The following is a 24,882-nucleotide window of genomic DNA, read 5'->3' as shown; positions in this document are numbered from 1 at the left end:
ACATTCGAGAACGCAGATAAAAAAAAATATATGTCTCTTATTTTTGTCCATATTTTAACATACTCGAAGCTCATTAAAATCGGGGGGGGGGGGATACTTCCGATACTTCCCTTGTAAGAATATTTGTTTTACTAAGAATACTTGTTTTTTTATTGATCACATAATTTTCTGTTCCTAATTTGTTATATTTAATTTCTTGTTCTTTTTTCCTGTTTATTACATCTGAGAATAGATTTTATATTATTGAGTAGTAAATACTAAATTAAATATTGATATAATATTACCATTAATTAGATGATTAGGAAAATGATGTCATAAAAATGTTGAAAACTCGACGAGAAAATTCTTCGACTTTTGCGGATCTAAATCAATTTCACCAAAGGTAAGGAGTTTCTCGCGATACTTCCTAGTCAATGAACAATTTATTCTTAAAACCGTATGAATCGATTAAAATAATAATATAAAAGCATTATCAGCAATATCTAATTCGCTAATCATTTTGCATGATCATTGTTAATTTTATATGTTATTAAATATTTTTATAACGACAAAATAAAAATTATAAAATGCTCATTTGATGCAAATGCCAATAGGAAATAAAATATAAATATGATATTGATTTACTATTATACCTTAAAAAATGATAAAATAAACAACATTTGAATTAAAAATATATAAATATAATTGATATATTTCATTGTAAATTTATTATATTTTTACTTATTACTTCACATATGTATTGGTTTATTAGTTCTTGTTAAATTTGGCAACGTTGTATTTTCACAAGTTGGTGATATTGCACGCGCGCAATTTCATGAAAAATAACGATGTGTCAAAATTTTGAGTAACTTGAATTGGTACCCATTGCGTCATGCATACAATGTTGCCACATCACGATGCTCGCGTTGTCCATTTGACGAATATTTTTATTTCCTTTTATCGAAAAATATTGATTTTTCTCTAACTGTACGGTAAAATTAAATAAAATTTTACTAGAATTAACTTAAATATTTACTTTGTATTTACAATGATTTTTAAATTTCTGTCTTATATATAAATCTTTCAAATTAAGAGAAAATATCTATGGGATAAGATTATGCATTAATTTATAATGTGAAATTCAATATATTTAAAATAAAATATTTTCTAAACGTAAAAGTCAATAAACTTTTTTCTAAATATTATTATAATAATATAATTAACTTTCGTATTATATATATATATATATATATATATATTATAGACTTGTCTTATATTTCATTAAACGCGAGACCCTCCTTAATTGATAATTTATTATGTAAAATATAGAAAAATGAAATATAAATAAGAGAATTCAGATCATAAGATTTCATATTATGATTGTTGCTGTCATTAGTCTTATTTTCAGAGTTGACAAAGCATTCCCAGGATATCAGTTTTCTCGCCATCAATATGGGGTAAAAGGTTTCCCATTCGGTTCCAAGAAACTTTCCACATTTGTCGGCAGCCCCTGTAGATACGCAGACATCGCGGCGAACGATGGTGCGATGTAACATATACAGGATGCCTCAGGCTCATCGGATATTCTTTCAACCGCAACTTCTTGGATCAATAAAACAAAGCTGACTCGTTCCGATAAAAAAAATGAGACGTGAGAAGATCACAACCTGTCGCCATCTTTCTAACCTTTGATATTTCATAACTGAAGTAATTAAAATTTTGCCAGGCAAAAGTGCGATATTGTTTACTAAAAAATATAATTCTGCCTATTTTTTTTTCTCGAAGCTTAATTTAATGAAGTTACTTTCAATCGTTGGAGGCTGAAGGCTAATCATTAGAAAACCGTAGGCGCGTCAGGATCAAGAATCGACCAAGATCCAAAGTCCGTCGGAAAATCCGCGTCGAGAGAAACGTGCGAGGATAAAACTGGGACACCCAGTACAACCGCGTTGGGAGGGACTCACCTGTTTCACAACCTGCGTGACGTACACGCTCGGGTGCGTCACGTGACCTGCTCTACGGCTCGGCTGTAGTAGGCGTAGCGTCAGCGCGCTACCAGCGAGTACGCCATGGCGATTATGGTAGTAGTGGCCGTAGTGCCTCTGTGAGAGACGGGTAACGGGTTGTGCAAGGAGCGACCGCAGCGGAAAGTGCGTATACGCAAGCACAAAATACGTAGTGGAACAAAACCGCGCCCAGCGAGCGCTCCAGATGGAGGCGACATCCGATTTCGCGATCGATGACCGACGACAACGTCGCGTCGCCGCGACCGAGAAGCTTTAGCGAGATCCGGAACTTAACGAACGATCAATCTCGATCGATCGGCGTCATAGGCGCCCGATGATCACGTGAATTAAGCGCGCGGATCCGCATTCACGACCGATCGATCAGATCTCGATGGTTGATCTCGACGAAGGAAGGGAAGAAACGACGGAGAAGTCGAAGGAGCACGTAGGATGGTGCATCGCGGGAAACGCAGCAAAACGGCCGCGTTTGCGATTTACGTGAAAACGAGAAGAATCGCCAAGCGGAGCGCAAAGTAACGGTTGCGTTACACACGGTCCGCTGCCGCTGCCGCTGCCGTTGCCACTGCGGTCCCTCGTACGTGAACAAGCGGGGGGTTAACGCTCGAATTCGAATCCCGCGACGACACCCGCGTCTTCGGTAGCACCGGTAAGTTGCCGTCGAAGATGATTCTCACGCGTCCCTCGCTCCGTTACATCGCGTCGCGTCGCTTCGCTTCGATTCACACGACATACACACGTGTGTGAAGGGCGCGATGTTGACGAGTGGTTGTACGAGCGGCGAGCCGTGGTGAATGGCGAGGACGCGATGGGAATTCAAACTGCTGCCAGCGTTGCCGGATCGATGCGATCGAGGATCCTTATAAAGCTTTTCCCGAAGGATTTCATTTTAGCATTTCATTTTATGTTCTTTAAAGATTTAAAAGATTCATTGCGCCTCGATCCTTCGCGTGAGATATAATGAAAGAGACGCACGGAATAACAATGAATTGTAGTATTTTTTATCTTGATGTTTCATTCTCGAATTTTCCTAGAGGAAAAAAATATTTCGACAACAAAAATTTATCCTCGTATGTCCAGCAATCGAAAAGATTATACTAATTAAACTTTAAAGATAAAAATAAACAATGGAATCTTATTTAATTCTAAAATTAATGATGAAAAAGTTTGAGAAAATTATTAAATATCCACAATTTATAAAAAAACAACAAGATCGAATCAAGTTTTTACTAAATAGAAGTCAATTCCAAATTTATCAGATTTCATTTAGTGCTACGTTTGAAAACTTGATTTATCGCTTCGTTATTTTGAGAATATTTTCTTAAATTCTTTTTTCTTTTTTGCCAAAAAAAGAACAGTTCATAATTTTCTATTTGGAATTTTTTCTGGAAGTTCTCTTTTATTTTGTAAAATTTATTATTACACTCAGTCGACGGAATTGTCTCGCGAAGCGATTCGACAGTTAAGGTTCTCCAATTGTCCTCCAGAGCCAATCCGCCGGATGGTCACGGTGCAGCCACGAAGAGCAACGAGCGTCTCTCTCTCTCTCTCTCTCTCTCTCTCTCTCTCTCTCTCTCTCTCTCTCTCTCTCTCTCTCTCTCTCTCTCTCTCTCTCTCTCTCTCTCTCTCTCCCTCTCTCTCTCCCCCCCTCTCTCTCCCCCCTCTCCCCCTCTCCCCCTCTCCCCCTCTCTCTCTCGACATGGACACGGACGTCGCTCGGAGCTCGCACCCAGGCTCGCCGTCCAGTGAAAGTATCAGATGTTGCGCCGCATGAAGAGGAAAGACGTTCTGAGTCACATGCGAATCGGATCGACGAGTGACGCATCCGCGGATCGAGCAGCGATAAGCGGATAATTCTCGCGAGGCGACGGCCTCGCAACGCATGGACTCCGTCCATGTTCGTACGCACGTGTGTGTTTGCGTAACGCTCCGCTGACGAAGCATGCATTTATCCTTAAAGCCGTAAGACCGCATCGAGAAGTCGCGCGGAACGGCGATGGAGCTCTTTACGAAAATGTCAATTACACCGCTCATCGGTTATTCTTGAACGTTGAGTTTCAACGATGCCGTTTCGAGGATATCAGTGAATCGAGGATTGCGGTGGATGGATTTTATCGCCAGTGCGAGTTCCACATACCGTGTTTCACATACCGGTGATTCGAAAAGATGCGCCGAAAGATGCAACGGCTGTGCATCTCGCTGCTGACTCTGTCAGTTTTAACCGGAGCCCGTCCGGATAATAGGTACGATCAGACATCGATTTACTACACGGAACCGACGAAGCTGATGAACACTAGCGGGGCGTACAATAATTGGAACAACGGCGGTCTTTACGAGCTTCACGACGGCCGCATTGTCCGAGGTCAGAGATTGTTGTCGAGATCGAAGAGCCCGTACTTGCTGCGAGAGGATCTGTTCGTCGAGAGGGACGGCGAGCTCGTCATAGAGCCTGGCGTGGAGATTCGTTTCGGCCCAATGGTCGGCATCACCGTCCGCGGTATCATAACCGCCGAGGTAATAGTTTCATAAAAATCCATGATAGAATCTGCAAAAAGTGAAGTGATGCCCGCTCCTCTAGAGAAAGTCAAGCTTTGTTCGCCGAGACAAGAACAAAGGCGATCGTCCGTCAATATTCCTAAGCCGCATCGCTGATGCCAAAGTTTTTCTAACGATACCTTTTTCTAGAATACCTGCAAAAGATATTTAATAACGACTGTTAGAAATTTGTCATTAAGATAAGATACCTTTAGGAAGTATCTTCGGTTAAGTACATTTTCGAAGAAAGATAAGAGAATATAAGAGGATTAAACGCTATACGCTATATATAACGGATTAATTAGCTCGCTCAAAGCACTTTACGTTTCGGTAAAAAATCGCTGTCGATGAACGACTCGCACCCTGCTAACCATCATCTTATCGTACATTGTTACGCCTGTTCCAGGAGCAGGCGATAAACATCGTGCGAATAGCCTTATTCGCTGTGAAGATCAGTACCGTCGCACGTCGCGGTGCGCGAACAGTAGATTTTCCACAACCTTTTGTTACTTTTGTTTGCTAATGTTTGCGCTCTGCCGAGGTGTACGGCCAGATCGAGGATTACGTTTTCTCAGAGCGGGTCATTCTCGGGCATACGTCTTATTGTGCCTCTAAAGAATTCCAAAAAAATTATAAGATACTCATTAAAATTGAATTCAAACATCAACTAAACTTGGTTTCTTAGTCTTAAATACTCTCAATACAAGTGTATTGTTCTTTTTTTTATTTAAAAATATAGTGTAAAACGAGATACATTTGTATCTCGTTTTACATTATATTCTTAAATAAAAAAAAGAACGACAAATAAAGGCTTCGATGATTGAAAAAAGGATAGGTGCATAAAAAGCCAGATCTTTGTGCTTAAAGTAACATTTATGCTCGTACGTATCTCCAACGTAGATTAATTTTAATCTCGGTTCAATTTACTCTTCATCTTTTTCTAGTTCTAAGAATTAGAAAAAGATGGAGAATAAGTTAAACCGAAACGTTGATGGAATCAGACATTAATCACTATCTTATGTTAAACGAACATCGATCTTACATTAGGTCATCTTCTACAAAGTTTTTAAAAATATATATGGTAAAATTATAAAATTAAAATTACATCTTAATAATATATTTTTAATTCTGCATCTATGTGAAAAGAGAAAAATTGTATATGAAAGTATTTAAAGTGTTGCTACAGAAATTCTACGATTTTTATGCACAGAGTAACGCGAGTTTAGCGGATAATTGCAGACAATATCTTTACAGCGCGAAGAATATCGATGAAAGTGTGTATGTACATACGTGTGACGTTGAATGGACCTGAGTCACCGCGCGTGCACGTATTTTACTACATGCACGCGAAAGAAGGATCGACAAATGAAAGACAAATTACTAGTTCTCAGAAAGCCGCCGTGAATTGCGATTCCAGCGAAATTTCGACATTAGACGTAAGAAATTCAAGTCAAAAACCTCACGGTATATTATTACCGGTAATAAAACCCTGCTACCTGGGTCTGCCGAAAACTCGATTACACTCATTTACGGCGAGAATCGATAGCGCCGTTGATAGCGTTAACTGATAATAAGATTAAAGTCATACGTTATCAGCAAAGTTTCATAATCAAAGTTAGAAATGAATAGTGCGGAGTAATATGTGGAGGTATATGATTTATAATTACAGATATATCATTTTCTACATGTCATTTCTGCGATTTAATAATTACGAGATTTAATGTGTTTGGTCTTTTTAAATTGTGTAAATGTTATTGCAAAAATTGCGACATGTAATCTCACGTGTTCTTTTAAATATTCGAAATTTTATCTCTAAAATGAATCCTCTCGCATATACGAGATAATCTTGTCACTCGCCCGACTTTAATACATTCTTCCGGTGTGATTATGATCATAATTAATTAATGTAATTGTCGAATGTCTCTATTTCGATTGGATGCACGTTGACTACTTATTGGACTACTTGTCGATGTTTGTCGATGATTTATCGCGCCTTTTTACCAACGAGTCGAGTCATCCGTGTATTTTCCGGTAAAGTGATTTTTACGAGCGGCGATTAAAACCAAAAGTTATCACCCTGAAAAAATCAAACAGTAATAACTTGATATCTCGAGCGACGACGTAATTTGATAATTGCAAAATAGAATATATATTTTTGTATTAAACTTTGCATTTCTCTTAAATCTCTTAAATCATTTCGAAATATCTCGAAATTTGTTGTAATTATTTTCTAAAATATATAGAGAAAAATAGTAATTAGAGAAAAAGGCGGATAATAGCCGTTTGACAATACAAAGAATACTTCTTTTTAATTTTCGCGTCTTGTCAAAAAGATAACGTCGGTTATTTCGGATAATGGCTTCTTTTGTTCAGCAGTAAAGGTAGAAGTAATTTTGTGAAATAAAGAACATCACGCTTTACTCCAGTCCGGTAAATGTAATCACGAAAGAATGCAAAGCGATGGAATCGGACGACAGGATCCTTTCGCGCGCGGAGCGGAGGACACCGGAAACGCCACGGACACGCGAGCTTGACTCGTTGCTTTTATTGTTGCATTATTGGTGTGGACGTATTGGTAAAATAGGAGGCGCGCACCTATGTGTTAATGCTCTTAACAGATGTTATTAGGTATTATCTCGTTGCTATTTTAATTACTGATTGTGTCCAACGTAGTAATTTTAAAGAGGGCACGCGCACTCGACCATTCCCGACAGACATACAACACGTTGTAATCGTCGGAAAAATATTTTAAATAATTAAATTGCTGACACCTTAAAGACGAGTTAAATACGCGATATTTAAGTAATTTATAAATAATGAGAGAAAAGTGTTGAAACGGATAAATTATCAATTTTGATATTCAATAAATCCAGGGTTGGGTAATTAGTTAAAAGTTAATTAATAAAGTTAAAAAGTTAATAACTCAACTTAATTTTTAAATCAAGTTATAATTTTAATTTTAATTAATTTATTTTTAAAATATATAAACTTTAACTTATTAACTTTTTTCCTAAGTTAAAAATTTATTTATGTAGGAGAAAAAATTGTAAAAGAAAAACCTATTTCCATATAAAAGAAACAATATCACTTTATTATTTCATATAAATTTAATTTACAAATAAAATACTAAATTTATTTGATGATTCATATCGTAATTATTTTATTATTTATAATATTTTAATTTAAAAAAAATTACAATATTCTACTTTAATATAAATAATGCTTTTTAAAATTAACTTTTAATTTAACTGAAATTAAGTTAATTTAAACACAATTTTTAACTAAGTCAGTTTTTTGTTCATGTAACTTTTAACGTAACTAAATTAATTTTACAAGTCAGTTGTCAGTACTACAGTTTAAGTTTACAGTTTTACATTAATTTTAATTTAATCAAAAAATAATATTAACTTATTCAACCCTGAGTAAATCATCTCTATAATTAATTTAAAGAAATAAAAATATAATGCTCATCTTTTCAGATTTAAAGAAATTCCCTTAATACACTCGTAGCCAGATAAAAGATAAAAACGATTAATTTATTAAAGGGCAAACATTCCATTGACGCTCCATTAGCATCATATATTTATGCTACCTGTTAACAGATTGTGAAAAATCGTCGAGCGCTATCGCTAATAGAAAAAGACGTCCTGAAACGCTCGGAAGCGAGCAAACAGTTGTTCTAATCTCTGTAAATGGATACTTCTTATCCATACGGTTCCGCCGGTCGAGGTCGGTCGCCGAGGGGTCCGCAGAAAGTAGCTAATCGGATAATTAAGAATGGGATGCGAACAACGCGTGCACTCGTACGACCGAGTACGAATGATTCAGCGACGACACCGCCTCTAATGCTCCAAGCGATGCGTTTCAGGTCACGCGTCAACCGCGGCGGTTCTTGCCCCGGCATGATTGACCCACGACCTCGGTAAGCCTCATAGACTGGACGTAATGCCGAGACCTTCGGCACCACTCTTGGCACAGATCATGTGGACAGAAATTTTTCAGTCTTTAACGCGACAGCCTCTCGCTCCGAAGGAACGTGAATGTTAAATCAAATGAGAAGGAATTTGCGGCCTGGAAATCACATCTGTGATCTTCAAATATAAATATATCTTCAAATATCCTGCTATTCCTTTCTAGCCTGAGCGTATCTAACATGCCAATATAATTAAATATTAAATTTAGAATAGGAACTGTGCAGTGTATTATTATTATTATTTTGTTTTATTTTTATCCAGATTCGAGTCCTGGCTGAGATATTTTTCGCAATAAGAATTTCCAATAGGGGAAAGAGGAGGATTGATTAATTTCAAATTTGATTATCGATTTATTAAAAACTAGCTTTGATTAGTTACTGCGTCTGTTAAAAAATAATGACGTAGTTCGCGATATAAATAATTAATTTCGAATTTATATATATATAAAATTTAAATTATAATAATTTATATATATATATATATATATATATATATATAGATTTGATAAAAGAAAAATTATCAGATTCCTAAGATAGAGTTCGCCGAGTTATTTAGTTTTCTTTTTTTATTTGTGACGGTGAATGATCTTTCTTGCGAAAAGTCTTATTTCAGTTGGAACGACGCTATTTCAAGTTGGAACGATGATAGAAAAATAACGTTCAACTTGATATTAATGATCGTTAATTCTGTTGAAAGGGCGAAGCACACGCGCCAATTCTGCTGACCGCGGTGGAAGTAGAAACGCAAGTTCCGGCACTTCGAACATCACCCACGATACGCCTTGTTGACGGACCGAGTCCACTAGCTGGAAGGCTGCAGCTCCTTCATCGAGATACCTGGCGTTCCGTCTGCACGAACTCGCGAAAGTACGTAGCCAACGAATGTAACCGACAACAATGGAGATGCCGATAGATATATATCACGCGAATCTCTCGTTGCAGTTGGACTCGCGCGGATTTGGAGACAGCGTGCCGGCAGCTCGGTTATCAGGGCGGTCAGTGGTGGTCATGGATCGACAGACAATGGCCATCCAAGCCACGTCTTCTCTACGAGGAACCAGGCTGTCGTGGCACCGAACCCTCGCTGATGACCTGCGATCGTTGGTCAGAGAGAGAATTAGGCGCCGGGGTTTGCGGTGAGTATTTGCTTGATTTCTTCAGAATTCTTCTGTATGTGTGTGTGTATGTTTGAAGCTTCTAGAATGTAAATTTTATTGTAAGAATTATGATTTATAATCAAAGTTAGGTAAGTTAATATTGTTTTTTAACTAAATTAAGTTAAAGTTAATTAATAGCTTATAAAATTAATTTAGTTACATGAACAAAAAGCTAATTCAAAATTGCGTTAAAATTAAATTAATTGAAGTTAAATAAAAAGTTAATTTTAAAAAGCATTATTTATATTAAATTAAAATGTAATTTTTTAAAATTAAAAGATTCTAAATAATAAAATTATTACAATATGGATCAAATAAATTTAATATTTTATTTGTAGATTAAGTTTGTATGAAATAAAAAAGAGATATTGTCTTTTTTATTGGGAATGCACTTTTTCTTTAACAATTTTTTCTTCTACATAAATAAATTTTTAACTTAGGAAAAAAGTAAGTTAAAGTTTATGTGTTATAAGAATAACTAATTAAAGTTATAAATAATTCATTTAAAATTAACTTAAAGTAAACTTTAAAATTAACTTAAGTTAAAAGCTATTTATTTTTTAACTTTATTAGTTAACTTTTAACTTTAACTAATTACTACCCAATCCTGTATATAACATATGTTACTTTAGCTTTTGATTATACATTAATTATAAACATAATTACTAGATTATCATCCGGATCTGGGTATCTCTTGTCTACCTCGTCACGACGGTGCGACCAAAGCGATCAAGCATTGGCGAGGAATACGATTTGAGGACGCAGTATACGATAGACAGCTCATTCAACAGAATACGCTTTACGTTCGTCAGTCGCGATCCATTCTGCGGAACACGGTGATCGAGTGTGTATCTTTAAGAAGATGTATATATGATAAATGCGCGCGACTCTGTTCTTCTTTAATATATTTATTAAAATATAGCATAATTAAAACTATTTTAATTTTGTAAATAGATACGCTGGGACCGGGAGGGAATACAACATAACGTCGGCGATTCACGTGAAAGGCGTGCCACCGAGAATGGAATCGATTTCTGTTCTCCATTCTGCCCTCACGGGTATCAACGTCACCACGTCGGACGCACCAGTTGTGATAAATAATTGTACTATACAATATAATCGAGGTAAAATACAATTATTTTTTTTCTCATTTACTATATTCAAATTTTTTATTTTTAATGCGAATATTTTGTCAAATAATATAATGTTATGGATTTATTTTAGGATATGGAATTTATATAAATAGCTCAATTGGTATGGCGCATATCAATAATTGTACGGTGCTCGAAAACGGAGCAGACGGAATAAAGTATATACACTCGGATGAACGACCGGATGATAAACTGGACCGTAATGACGTCTACGACTTGTGTACCTTTCCAACAACGGCTAGTCAAACTTTCCCCGTCACTATATCTATGGAACAGAATAAATACGCACCTAATGTAAAACGATGTCCACAAGTAAGTATGATTTGTTTGTCATTGATAAAATAACATTGCATTTCACACACATACACACACATACATACACACACACACACACACACACACACACACACACAGTCATGACGCATCAATATTATTAATGAGTGCCAATAATATTATTCAGCACATCTTTACGAGGTCGGGCCATGTCTTGACAGTGCACTTCCTGCAAATGAAAACCGACAGAAACGATAGCGCCATCATAGAAGTATACGATGGTATAAGCAGAGCGGAGAAACTCTTAGCCAGTGTAAAAGTCAGAAATGGAACGTTACCGCAGAGTGTGACCTCGACGCGTCACAATCTCTTCGTGAAATTTATTGCCGAACCTCGAACGAACACAATTGTATTTGTGCGAGTGTCGTCAGGTTACAGTAAGTTTAGAAGAATTTATGCGAATTTCTTCTCTTAATTTATTTAAATTGATAAAAGATATCTAATTTCTTTTTTTTACAGAGAAAACATGTGATTTAAACGTGACTAGCAGTATAATAACGGGCAATAATGGCCGTGGCATCGTCGTGGAGAAGCTGAGATCCGCCTTGCACATCCATGAGACTTCAGTATCGAATAACGATCATGTGGCGGGCGTACATGTGCTGGGTGGCGCGATGGACGTTAATATCACCGATAGCCGTATCTCGTTCAACCAAGGAGACGGCGTTAATATCACCGTTACAGGCGGCAATTGTAACATATCACGCAGCAGTATATCATCTAACAGCGGTTATGGCTTCGTGGTATGGTTAAACGATAGCCTCTCCACCGAATACGTATATTTCAATCAGTCGACTGTGATCGAGTACTCGCAGATATTTCGCAATAAGGACATCGGTGTTCTGGTAAGCACATAATTTATGATTATAACTATAATTGGTATATACGAGACGTGGATTCACATCGATATGTTTTCGATCGACAGATCGGCAATTCAACCGGCAACTCGTATGTGAATGTAACTGGCAACTGGTTTAACACGAGTCTTGAAACAGCTCTGCAAGTGGAATCTAGTTGGAGGAAGGACAATGGATTAATGAGAGTTCAGATCGGGCATAACTTGTTCATAAAAAATGCGAAATTAGGAATTAAGCTTAGCCCAGCGCTTAATCTCGATGCTGTTATAGAGTACAATCATTTCAGAGGTCAAGCGAACGGCGCGATTCTGATAAAAAATCCTCTTTACGAAGAGTTTAATGTCTTGCCCGCGGATGTCGTGATTCGACATAACGAGTTCTATAACAATCGGGGTACCTTTGTAGTCAGCATCGGTTTATCACCTTACAATGACGCGCAAAAATTATTGTTCACAAGGAATTTTCTGCGAGAAAATCGTGTTCGGGAGCTGTTTGACAACGGCGATATGCTAAATATCAAACTGATACCACGTTCCCGGGTAGCCGCTGTCATCGTCATTTCCTCGGGCAACGTCGAAGTTTTTCGTAATATTTTATACAATCCCGAGTCACGTTACGAGATCGGCTCTCATTTAGAAGATCAGAGTAAAGTTATCAATTGTACATATAATTGGCTAGGATCCGGAGAAGAGAAGAGGATATTTGATCGATTATTTCACAGGTACGGTCTCATTGTATTAACATTTTTCTCAAATCTTGCGAATAGTAATAATAACGAGACATAAATATATTTTCTTATTGTTCAGAAAGGACAGATACAATCTAGCGAAGATCGAATATCTGCCATACTTGTTGCACAGCAGCAATCCTGGTGCGAATACCATCATCCCAAATCCGACGTTTGTGCCGCAGTTTGTTACGTCTGGCACGAATCTAGTCGGGGGTGAGGTTGACGGCCAAGAGGAACTAAAAGCCGGAGAATACATCGTCGAACGTGATATCAATGTAAGACCAGGCGGCAAGCTAACGTTGCAACCGGGCGTTACATTACGCTTCCCACCGTCCGTGGGAATGATGGTCGCTGGTAAATTCGACGCGCGCGGCAAAGGGCCCAGCGATATCTTGTTCACTCTCAAGGAGGAACTCGCTGTGTTACCAAATAACGATACTCTCGCGATGGAAGATACGATTCAAACTGATGAGACGGAATCCGTGCCAGTGAGACTTCTCGGTGGAAAGACGAATCTCGAAGGGAGACTGCAGGTAATCAATTTTTCCAAATCATTTTTGACCTAAACGTTTGTATCTAAAGAACTAAATTTTATCAGTCTTATTACAAGGAACAGAACTTATTAGTTTTATAAAAATAATAATAAACATTCAAATGTTGAAATTGAAAAAATTGTAGTCTATAATCATCTTTTTGTTCTGAAAGATAAAAATTGGAAATAAATGGGGCACTGTGTGTAACTATGGATGGACGATTCTGGATGCGGCGCTGGTTTGTCATCAATTAGGCTTCGTCCTCGACTTTGAGAATTGGCTTATGGAGCGAGCGCAAATTCCGAACGCGGGAATCAACGAGGATATACTCCTCAGCAATGTTCGCTGTACCGAATATGACAATGATATAACTAAGTGTCGGGCGGAAAGGGAACAGGATTTCGAAAACTCATGCACTCATGCGAACGATGTTGGCGTCAGATGTTTGGAAGCGGCATGGGCGGGACTCAGATTGGGACCACTAGCTCAAAGAAGCGACTTGCAATACTTAACGATTGAAAAGGCGGGCTTGTTAGATTATAAAACAAATTCGTTCAAGCCAGGTAATTCCGTAACTTTTATAATAATCGGTCGATCGAATATCACACTATACGAATAACGTTGTAACATAATTTATATTCTATGACAGCTTTGCAAATCGACTTTGCTCGGCATTCCCTGGACGGTGTGAAGATCTTTAATAATCTACAAGATGGCTTGGGAGTTTTATATTCGGACATATATTCGGCAGATGCAATAAATACCGTGACGAACAGCGACTTCTCTCAAAATGGAGGGAATGGCATCAGCTTCAAACAATTAGGCATGCGGATAATCAACTCGCGAATCGAAAATAACAAGGTCGCAGGAATAAGGCATAATCCTGCTCTCTCCGCTGTTCAACAGAGAGAATTCGCAGGCTGGTTCCTTCACGCGCCGGACTACACGATCGACTCGCCGTATAATCCAATAATCTTACCGGAAATGAACGAAAATATCGAACTCGCTAACGGAGAAACCAAATACATCATAACGACTAAAGCAATTGACAAATCTATCCGTCGTACTATCGACATTAAAGTAAGTACTTCACTTCATCACAAAATGCATTTTATTATGCTGCATTATGCCATAGTTAAAGCTCTTTAATTTTCAAAAAAACAGCAATAAAGTGATAAATGTATTTAAAAAATATCATTTATTCAAAAATAAATTATATATGTTGTTAGTTTTCTTCAATTAACCAACTTTGAAAAGAATTTTTATATTCTGAAAATGATTATCATATTTTATGCGTTTTCTAAAACGTCTATATATCGAGAAAAATTTTGGTGTACGATAACTTTTAAATTTATATGTTAAGTACGAGTCTAATAATGATTTGGATGTATATAACTTTTGTTATTTTTAAAAATTAATATTGAAAATGACTTGATTCAAATTAAAATATTTGTTTTTGAATCAATGAAAAATTAAAAAATTCTGTATTAAAGCTAACTTGACTCAAGCTAACATATAGTCTATTGTTTGATTTTAATCTTTGAGCCTTAATGTTTTCTTATTTTATTTATTTTTTTAAATTTCATTTTAAACTAAATTTTAATCTAAATTATAGTGCACGCCAGGCTATGTGATCGGTATCCAGCTACTGAACCCAATAGAGAATCGAAGTACGGAACAGATTATACTTCACGATTCACAGCATTTTGACAAGAATCAGACCATTTGGCAGGTAAAACGAGATCTGAGTGTTTTCCCCGTTTCATCCAGCTCCTTTGTAATAATTTTGGAATACGAGAGTGGTAAGAATGCCCTTGGTGGAGCTGTTATGGTCGTTACATCGCTCTTAGCTCCAATACAGGTATGTTTTAATGTTAATATTTAGTAACATAATGTTCTATAAAAATGTTATTAAAAATATTACGTAACATGATTTTTTATAGTCAACATTACCCTTACGTTTGCAGAATATTCGCAATAAAATAGTCAGTGGCCCTATTCCTTCACTGATAGTCACAAAGACAAGGATCAAGAGCAATCAGAAAGGCGTGCTCGCATCCTACTATAATCGATATCTGAATGAGATCGGAGATCATTTCTTACGAAAAGCTAACGAAACCATTCAGCTGATTGGATGTGAAATATCGCACAATCATGAAGAGGCCATTTACGTGTATTCGCCGCATTGGAACATCTTCCAATCCAACCTGTCCGAAATCTCGATTCACATAAACAATAGCTTGATCACAGACAACGGTAAAGGGATACATCAATTTAGCCGCGATGCGAGGCACTCCAACAATCTCTTCCATTGGATAATGCAGGATAGCACCATTGAAAGAAATCACGGCGGCGGATTTGAGGTCTTGCTACCGGACGTCTGGGAATATAACGAGAACTTCACGCATTCTCTATACTTCGGAAACAACACTTGGCGTAACAACGAACAGTTCGGTTTCGTGGTGGACGGACATTTTGCGCATCTTAACATGTCCTACAATCATTTTGATAACAATCGCTGCAAGACTGGTCTAATATCCGTGCGCGGAATGGAGAAGAGAATCAGAATCGACAACAATCATATCGAGAGTAACGTCGGCACTTACATGGTCGAGTTTCGGGTAGACAGTCAGTCCGAAATCCTCGGTGACGTCTATGCGCGTTTTTATTACAACGAGATCAAGCGGAACGCGTACGACCTCGTCGGCATGGGACGACGCCGAATGTTCGACGATCCCAGTTACGTCGTCGGTTTTCATGGTATACAGAAAGTACGCGTGAATAGAAATCTCTTCGGCGAGAACTCGCTGGATTACGAGTTATTGGCGGGTATTAAGACGGCCAAGATCAATAATGAAGTAGATGTCATGGAAAATTGGTGGGGTACTGCCAATGACACCAAAATCAGGTAATTTTACGTAAAATTAATAATAAAATTGTCTCCACAGATTACACTTGATACAAAATTTATTTATTCTTTTGCACGTTGCAGACAAAGAATTTTCGATTTCGACGATTGGAACGATCATGCTGTGGCCAACTACCGGCCATACTTGATAAGCGATTCGTTTGACGCGTCCATTTCCGCGTCGTGGCATATAAATCGAGAGATCAACTTGAACAATCTAGGTGGTCGCATAGTGGACAGTCTATCACTGCACGCAAGACCCGAACCCTATATCGTACGTTCCGATATCACAGTCATGCCGGAAGCTACTCTACACATTTATCCCGACGTCGTAATGGAGTTCGCTCCCAACATTGGCATCTTAGTTCTGGGAACGCTGAAAGCCATCGGCGTGTCCGGTCACGAGATCATAATGAAACCAATGAAACGAATTGATGCGAGCGCGAATTCTACGTTCTCCAAGCCGATGCCGATGAGGAGTTCTGCCAATCTCATGTCGATGCCGGACGAGACGATTCGTCTGTGCAAAGATGGACGATGCTCCTCATTGCACAACGAAGGTAGAAATGCTAAATATTAATTTAAAAAGAAACCCGTTAATTAACATATTTTTAACATACTTTTAACATACTTTTCTATTCACTTACAACTTCTTTAATCTTTTCACTGTTTTCATATATTCAGCTGCAAGTGTTTACTTTCTTCTAACAGGATTCCTAGAGTATTTCAATAGAACGACTCTTCAATGGATCCCCCTCTGTGACGATCGATTCACCGAGCGCAATGCCCAAGTGGCATGTCGACAATTGGGTTACGACACCCTCAATGTCTACGTGTCGTACGATCGTAGATATGAGCTTCATCCCGGATCGTTAACGCGCGTCTGGTCTTGGCCCGAACCTCTGCAGGTACGATCACTTTACAGAATCGTTTTAAAATGAATCAATGAATTCTCTAAAACATAATGAATTCTCTAAAATACAATGAATTCTTTAAAATTTTAAATGTTTCACAGTGTTCTGGAAAAGAGCAGAGTCTCGAGGATTGTCAGATCAGATTGAACGGTCAATTATTCGGTCACCGTCATGAATGCCCATGGGATGGGAAATTTGTTTTCTTACATTGCGGCAAGCGGAACTTGGACGACGCATATGATTACTGGGGCGGTATACGCATCGCGAACAGTGAATTCGAACATTATCTATACGAGCATCGCATCCACGATGTCGTGACACACGAAACTGTCAGACGCGTCGAATCAATTCTTCGATATATCAATATAACTGGCGCTGGAATTTTGCACTACGAAAAATTATCCGCTGTACAATCAATCATGAAATCTCCGGCAGTGATGCACGTCAATATAGATCGCAGCGCTTCGCATGGTATCAATGTCGTATCTCCAACGCATACGGTACGCCGAACATGTTTATATGCAGAAAATGCAAAAGAAAATAATTTGCATTGAAACGTTATACGGGAGACTTTATTATGTTTATGTATATTACAGGTGGAATTATTATTCAATACGATTGACAATGTCCTTGGCAATGGCGTAAATATACTGTCCTTGACGGGAGAAGGTCGCGAAGCAGACGAGAGCTCATTCACGCCTATTAAGGATCTTAATATTCCTTATCATTTATTCAGCATGGTCGACATATGCGACACCGCGAAAGAAATCACGATCGAGGAGCGCGTAATTGTTTACTACAAATATGACAATTATCCTGTGAATTGCGTGAAGATCTTTCGCAGTACTTATAGAGCCAAGCCATTTGGATTTAGGTACGTAAAACCTTGTTTCGTATCGCAATATCCAAGCGCGATGAAAATGAAAATCTAAAAATCTAAATTTGCAGACTTTTGCAATTTAATCTTTACAACTCGACTGGCAAGCCAGGTCGTGCCGATGGTATAACTTTATACGACGGAGACATTTATAATATCACCACCAAGAAGATAGGCCATTTAGAAGTCAATACTCCCGTTGAGAAGAAATTATTCAAAACGAAAAATCCTAGTCTTAGCATTCGATTATTCGCCAACGGTGCCAGTAATGTGCATGGATTCATCGCGGAAATTATAACTCTTCCAATATCTGCTATTGGTTTTAGTAAGTAATTTACTTGATATTTTATCAATGTAATATCTTTTTATTATACGTTTATCGTATATTACGTATTTCTCTCTAACTCATTTATTTTTATAACCGATAGATCGTGACGTGCAGCATAATATTTCCTACTCTGTGATATCTCACTGCCGCGAAGGCGCCATAAAGTATGCAAGTGTCGGCGAGGTGAACGCTATAATGACACTCGAGCGTAATAAATTTGTGGATAATTGTGAAAAACTATATGGTAATTTTACCACATGTAAATCCGCAATATGGCTCGACGTTCAGAACACGCAATCGCTCTATTTCAGAGTAAGTGGTACGCTTAATTTTCTTTTTATGTATTGAAAACATGACAGAAGATTTCTAATTGTTTAAAATTGTGCTCTAGAACAATTTGATACAACGAAATCAAGGCGGTCTTTCCATCCGTGCCGATTCGAGAGGTTCGGCAACGTCTCTCAAAGGATGGATTCACAATAATCTTTTCACGGAAAATTTCAACAAACCTGCATTGTAAGTACAACATTGTAACTTATTTACAGAAACGGACAGTGACATTGCAAATCTTCAGATATGTCGAGGGTCGTCAGAGCAGCCCGTACCAAGAGGTGACAATATTTAGGAATTATTTCACGAAGAACAGGGCTCCCTACGATAACAACGTCATTTTAAAACAAGTAGTCAGCAACATGACACTTAATTATCTACACGGAAACCTTGGTATGCACTTGTTGGAGATTTCGGGATTCGAGAAGGTTCGCTTACCCATTTACCAAAGCACGTCTCACAATGGCTTCTACAAGTGAGTTATTTGTACTTATATATTTTTTTAATATCTTTCTGCTTTATATTTCTTTATTGTTATTATGCGGATTATTTATAAAAAAAAATTATCGGGAAAGCAATAAAATATTACTATATAACTTTCTAGAAACTACGCAGTCGATCGCGAAGGCCGTAGCACTATCATTGCCGGTACACCCGGTCAGCAATATGTCGACAATGTGTTCTTTAATCCCGATAACGATTACGAGATGCTCACGACGAACAGATCCCAGTAAGTTAAGGCGAATATAATTTAAATACGTATTATGAGAAGTATAAGATGATTAAAAACTTTAACATTTGAAAATGAATTTATCTAGACAATTGGAAATGTGGAAGTCTCACATAGACGCACGGCACAATTGGTGGGGCTACAATGAAACGTTGGCGGTGGCCGGACGTATTAGAGATCGCGGGGACTCACCTGAGTTATTGCAGGTGGATTATCAACCTTTCCATATGAACAATAAGTCCGTATTAACCGGCAAGTGTCCGCCAGGTTGGGACCTCGTCGGTGATACTTGTTATATATTGATCGGTGCACCAATGGATTTTTATAGCGCGCGAGACTTTTGCAGAGTAAGTCAATGTATTTTCATCCAACTGTATAATATTTAATCTTGTAATGTGTGCGTTTAATTTCTTATTCTCATTTATTTTATGTCATCTGCCGATTTGTATTTTTACTGTTCTTTTTTTCTTGTTTAATGTAGTCGGCAAATGCGTCGATGCCGTTCATCATGGGGGATTATCTGCAGCTGTGGAAATTCGCGCGCAAGCAACAGGAACGATTCGATTATTCAGAGCGTGTGTGGGTGCAACAACTTGAACGCGTGGATCAATGCACGGCGTTCACGTATCAGACTATTGAGATCGATCATTGCGCGCAACCCAATCCATTCATTTGCGAGATTGGTATGTGAGATATGGAAAATAATAAATATATAAGAAAAAAAAATAAAAGAATTATTTCGGCTTTTGACAGATCCCAAAGTCAACATCGATCCCCTGTCGTGGAGGAAAGATATCGTTGCGGTGGGTGTTTTGGGAGCTATTGGTGTCGCACTCGCACTGCTGACGGCGGCTATCGCATTGTGGGCATCCAAGTCAAAGAAGCGTAAACTCGAGAGACTGGAACGGCGTAATTCTATTAGACAATCGTTACATTCCTTACGATCAGTCGGCTCTACATCCGGCTTCACAGAGCTCGCTTATCGACGAAAACCGATCGCGGTAAGTACGAATTACGACAGCTGAGTAAAATTAATAAATTTCAATAGTTTTTAGAATTAAATATATAATAGAAATTAAAACTGCATGAATTTCATAAAAGTTACCTGAAGATCTCAATGTAAATGGTTTGATTTTTTACAAATTAAGGAAACTTGTGTGAACTTCCGACTAATATTCTTTTTTACATATTTCAGACGAAACAGTCCACAGATACGCTGAATTCAAATTACAAACGCATGTTGAACGGCGGCAGCCTGGATTCGATGGACAAGTCACAACTGAACTCCTCGATAGAAGACAATCAGAGTTACGACGTGTACGAAGCTCATAATCCGCGGTACTCGCCAAGCACGAGCGACTTTAAGAGCACAGCACAGAAGTATAGTGCAGCGCAAAGCGTCGATAATCCGGTCTTTGATCTGGCATATCGCAACGAGGGCTTCCGCAATCATTCCACTTTTGCGGCGAGAAACGGCGCAGAAACGGCCACTGTCGCTGCTACCGCCATAAACTGGCCGTCGCAGCCAAACGTGCAGTCGACCTCGGTCGACGAGAGTCCCATGGTATATCCTAACAACGAGAGCTCGTCGTATCTCAACAACACATCCACGTTACCGCTGCACTCCAGTATCGCGCTTACCGACTCCTTGAGTGAACTGAAACGCGACATCGAGTCGGCTGCTTACGATCCCGTGGATTATGATATAAGACGCACCTATGATACGGCCACGTTAACGCCGAGTCAAGCATCCGAGCCCGTTCCGGAATACGCGTCGGACTTTCAGCCATCAATACCACCGCATCCTTATCATTACGAATCCGAAAGCAGACCTAAAAGTGAGGCGTTGCTGGAGACTAATTTTGACACAGGCGAGGAGAAACCGTTACGCTCGAAGAGCGAGGTCTTACTCGAGACTAATCTGGACGCTTTTCTAGTCAACGAGCCCACGGAACTCACGCAACTATCGACGGTCGCACGAAGCAAAAGTCAACCGTTAGAGACAGCGATGTAACTCCGCGGATGTTGGCATTTAAACCAGTGTTGTCCATTTTCGGGCACAATCAAAGCGAGTGCCAAATGTCTCCTAGCGAGAAGCACTGCCAGCTATTGCACAATAAGATTTTCAATCGGTTGCAATATATTGCCGATTTAAACGACACGTGCCATTTCCAATAATCGCGAACTGGATATTGGAATACACGCGCACAGTAAATCCTGATAAAACAGACTGGAAATGGATTGGAGAATTGGCGAACATAATGGTACGGACAATGCTGATTTGTTATTAGTCATAGAAATCGATGAAGAATTTCGTCATGTTTAACACAAGAGAACTCTCCTTAAATTTTAATCTGATAAGTGATATTGCGATAATTATTTATAACACATCAGATTGACATAAAAACTCTAAGAGAAATTTTTGGAGAAATCCATCGAATCCGCGTTTAAGGTGAATACTGTGTTCAAGATTTTCGATAGGAATCCAAGATTTTTGAGCTTGGCGAGGTGTTCATTACGTACAGTGTGAAAAATTTAATATTTTGTTAGACTGAAACTGTCAATATATTCAAATATTAATAGTTTGATATATATACAGTTGAAAGGAACAATTGCATGAGTTTTTTACACAATACCATAAAAATCTCAACATTCAATTCAGTTGACCTTTCGATTTTTCGAAATTGACACATATATTTATGCACAGATTTACATACACTCACATACATTTTTCACGCACAAATTTTCATATAAACTTTTTATATTATATCAGGTATCTAAACTTAATTCTAAGAATTCAACGTTGTTTCTTCATGTAATCTGCTTCTTTGGAGACTTTGAAGACAAATTTTATAGGTACATATTGCAAAATTTTTATGCAAAGCAAACATTAACAGTTCTAAAGGCCATATTAAAGTAACAAATGGTATAAAAGATCCAATCTTAAAAAATTTTTCTTTGTATGAGATTCATGCTCTAAACATGTGTTAATACATACATTTTAATCATAGAAAAGAGTTTCCGAATTTAGAAAAGCAACAAAAAGCTTTTACGAAAATTATCGAAAAATATATATGACAAAATCTCTTTAAGGGTCGGTTGTCTTTCTGCAATCATATTGAATTATGACGTCAGAGGCGAGAAATGACATGTTAAAAGTTTCTTGCGTCATATAGCTTTATCTTGTACTTTTCCTTAAAAATATGATATTTTCATATTGTTAAAACTTGTAAAAGATATCAGAAAGAAAGATATCTGTCCAATAAATCACATAAAAATATAAAATAAATCTTGAAATAATGATACATTGCTTAGCTAATGATACACTGCTTTCTAGAGATAACTAGATCTAGTGATCTGATAATTTCTGATAGCTAAGCAGTGACCATTATTTCAAGAATTATTTTATACTTTTATGTGATTTATTGGACAGATATTTTACTTTCTGGTATTTTTTACAAGTTTTTAAGAATACGAAAATATCATGTTTTCAAGAGAAAAGATAAAGCTATACGACGCAAGAAACTTTTTACATGTCATTTCTCGTCTCTGACGTTATACAACCCATATCGCGCGGTGAGAGAACTGAGCCTTAAGTATTCCAAAGAGAATAACTATTTGTTACAACGATGTTACTTAATCTCAATTACGTCCATAAATGATATCTAATATCGCTAATTTAATAGACTGTTAATAACGACATCGTTGTTGATCGAATGCGAGCGTGTCCAACTCACCGGAGACAAAGCTCGCAGATGATTGCAAAGCAATCGATTGTTAACATTTTTTAGGATACGACGAATGTTTACGATTAAAATTTAGAAATCATTGAAAATTATTTCGATATAAATATATTCACAAAAAATTTAAAGATATATATAAATAACACATTATAAAATAATGTGTGATGATAAATATTTATCATCGAGAGGAGGGCAGGAGGATATATATCAATTTTATGTTCGACATAAAAACAGTATAATTAATTACTTAAGTCTCTTTACGTTTATTGATTTTGTTGCGAGAGATTTTGTTTCAAGCTGTGAGATTAAAAGCAAACCTAATATTCGTGATTAACGCTCGGTTTTCTCGTGGCACAATATGAGTTATGTGACGTCAGAGAAATGTAAAAGTTTCTTGCGTTGTATAACTTTATCTTATACTTTTCCCTTAAAACTATGAACTATTTTCGTATTCTTAAAACTTGTAAAAAATAAAAAGTAAGATATCTTGAAATAATGATTGAAATAAATCTTGAAATAATGATACATTGCTTAGCTAATGGTACACTGCTTTCTAGAAACAACTAGATCTAGTAATCTGGTAATTTCTGATAGCTGAGCAGTGATCATTATTTCAAGAATTATTTTACACTTTTACGTGATTTATTGGACAGATATCTTACTTTCTAGTATTTTTTACAAGTTTTAAGAATATGAAAATATCATGTTTTTAAGAGAAAAGTACAAGATAAAGCTATACGACGCAAGAAACTTTTTACATGTCATTTCTTGCCTCTGACGTCATAATTCAATATGGCTGCAGAGAGATAACCGAGCCTTAATATTATACTTAATATTCTCATTGCTCTTTGTTCGACGAATGAGGTGTATATCGAATTGATCAAAGTGTCTCCTTATTAATCTAAGAGTAGAAAACAAACGAACAAGTTCTTCAATCAATCTGATATCTCATATTGATGACATTAGTAAGTTGGAGTTACCAAAATGTGGCGAATTTGTTACACTGCCAAGTGTGTCCAATATCGTACATAATTCTCACGAGTATTAATAGAGTGCTCGATCAATCGTCTTTAAGAGTATCTACATTACAAAACTGAGCTATATATAACTATGCTCTATTTATCGAATATTCGTGCAAAGAAAATGTGCATTTTATGTCGTACGTGCTCGAGCATTTACGCTACGATAAAAATTTATATTCGCCATAGAAATCACTCTTTTTCAGAGATAATTTTATGCGTTATTCGATAGACCTACTGTTTTTCCATTAAGTAAGGTGATCTCACCAATCTTGTTCTTACGGAAAACATTTTTATATACCTGCCTTTAGCAAAGTATCCGTCCATACACGTAGATTTAGCGCGATCGTAAGTGATTGCCTTTTTACAAGGTGCGCAATAAATAGGAAAGTTTTTGCTATACGAAGATTGCCCTAAGATGGAATTTCTCAAAAGAGAAGGAATATATGTATATGTATGCATGATAGGTACCTATTAGCAGAACGGAAAAAGGCACTTCTAACACAGCGTATATTTAAATTTTTGCAATGTGACTTTAATTAAGATTTTAATTAGCTTTGCCGTGCCATCAGTTCTCTCATAGGTACCTTGCGCGAATGGAACTTGATGTCACAAGGCTGCCTTACACACACACACACACACACACACACACACACACACACACACACACACACACACACACACACAAAATTTTATATATATATATATGTCGCAGAGATAAGAATAAATAAACTAAACAAATCCAATCATGTGAAAATTAT

At 37.4% G+C, this 24,882-nt stretch overlaps 1 protein-coding gene across 2 annotated transcripts; it reads left to right on the top strand.

Annotated features, from left to right (window-relative positions):
- The first annotated feature begins 1,824 nt into the window (after window positions 1–1,824).
- On the top strand, window positions 1,825–24,867 carry bark (C-type lectin domain-containing protein bark beetle). Of its 2 annotated transcripts, XM_089082098.1 has the most exons (28): window positions 1,825–2,652; window positions 3,491–4,517; window positions 9,209–9,378; window positions 9,454–9,647; window positions 10,338–10,512; window positions 10,623–10,792; window positions 10,893–11,131; window positions 11,280–11,529; window positions 11,612–11,997; window positions 12,078–12,730; window positions 12,816–13,272; window positions 13,445–13,835; window positions 13,922–14,352; window positions 14,888–15,133; window positions 15,240–16,180; window positions 16,265–16,740; window positions 16,892–17,088; window positions 17,196–17,594; window positions 17,691–17,968; window positions 18,043–18,296; window positions 18,400–18,611; window positions 18,691–18,815; window positions 18,874–19,104; window positions 19,234–19,359; window positions 19,448–19,706; window positions 19,841–20,042; window positions 20,113–20,360; window positions 20,555–24,867. In XM_089082098.1, the coding sequence occupies exons 2-28, from the start codon at window positions 4,170–4,172 to the stop codon at window positions 21,371–21,373; spliced, it is 8,877 nt and encodes a 2,958-aa protein (XP_088938224.1). In that variant the 5' UTR covers window positions 1,825–2,652; window positions 3,491–4,169; the 3' UTR covers window positions 21,374–24,867. The 2 variants fall into 2 exon arrangements, with proteins under 2 accessions (XP_088938224.1, XP_011633764.2); XM_011635462.2 differs by having other exon boundaries at window positions 1,825–4,517.
- The last annotated feature ends 15 nt before the right edge of the window (window positions 24,868–24,882 follow it).

This window comes from Pogonomyrmex barbatus, unplaced genomic scaffold (genome assembly GCF_055798465.1).
Source record: "Pogonomyrmex barbatus isolate J1 unplaced genomic scaffold, ASM5579846v1 scaffold5, whole genome shotgun sequence".
Lineage (NCBI taxonomy): Eukaryota > Metazoa > Arthropoda > Insecta > Hymenoptera > Formicidae > Pogonomyrmex > Pogonomyrmex barbatus.
The sequence above is the reverse complement of the archived record's forward strand: the minus strand, read 5'-3'. Positions and strand labels throughout refer to the sequence as shown.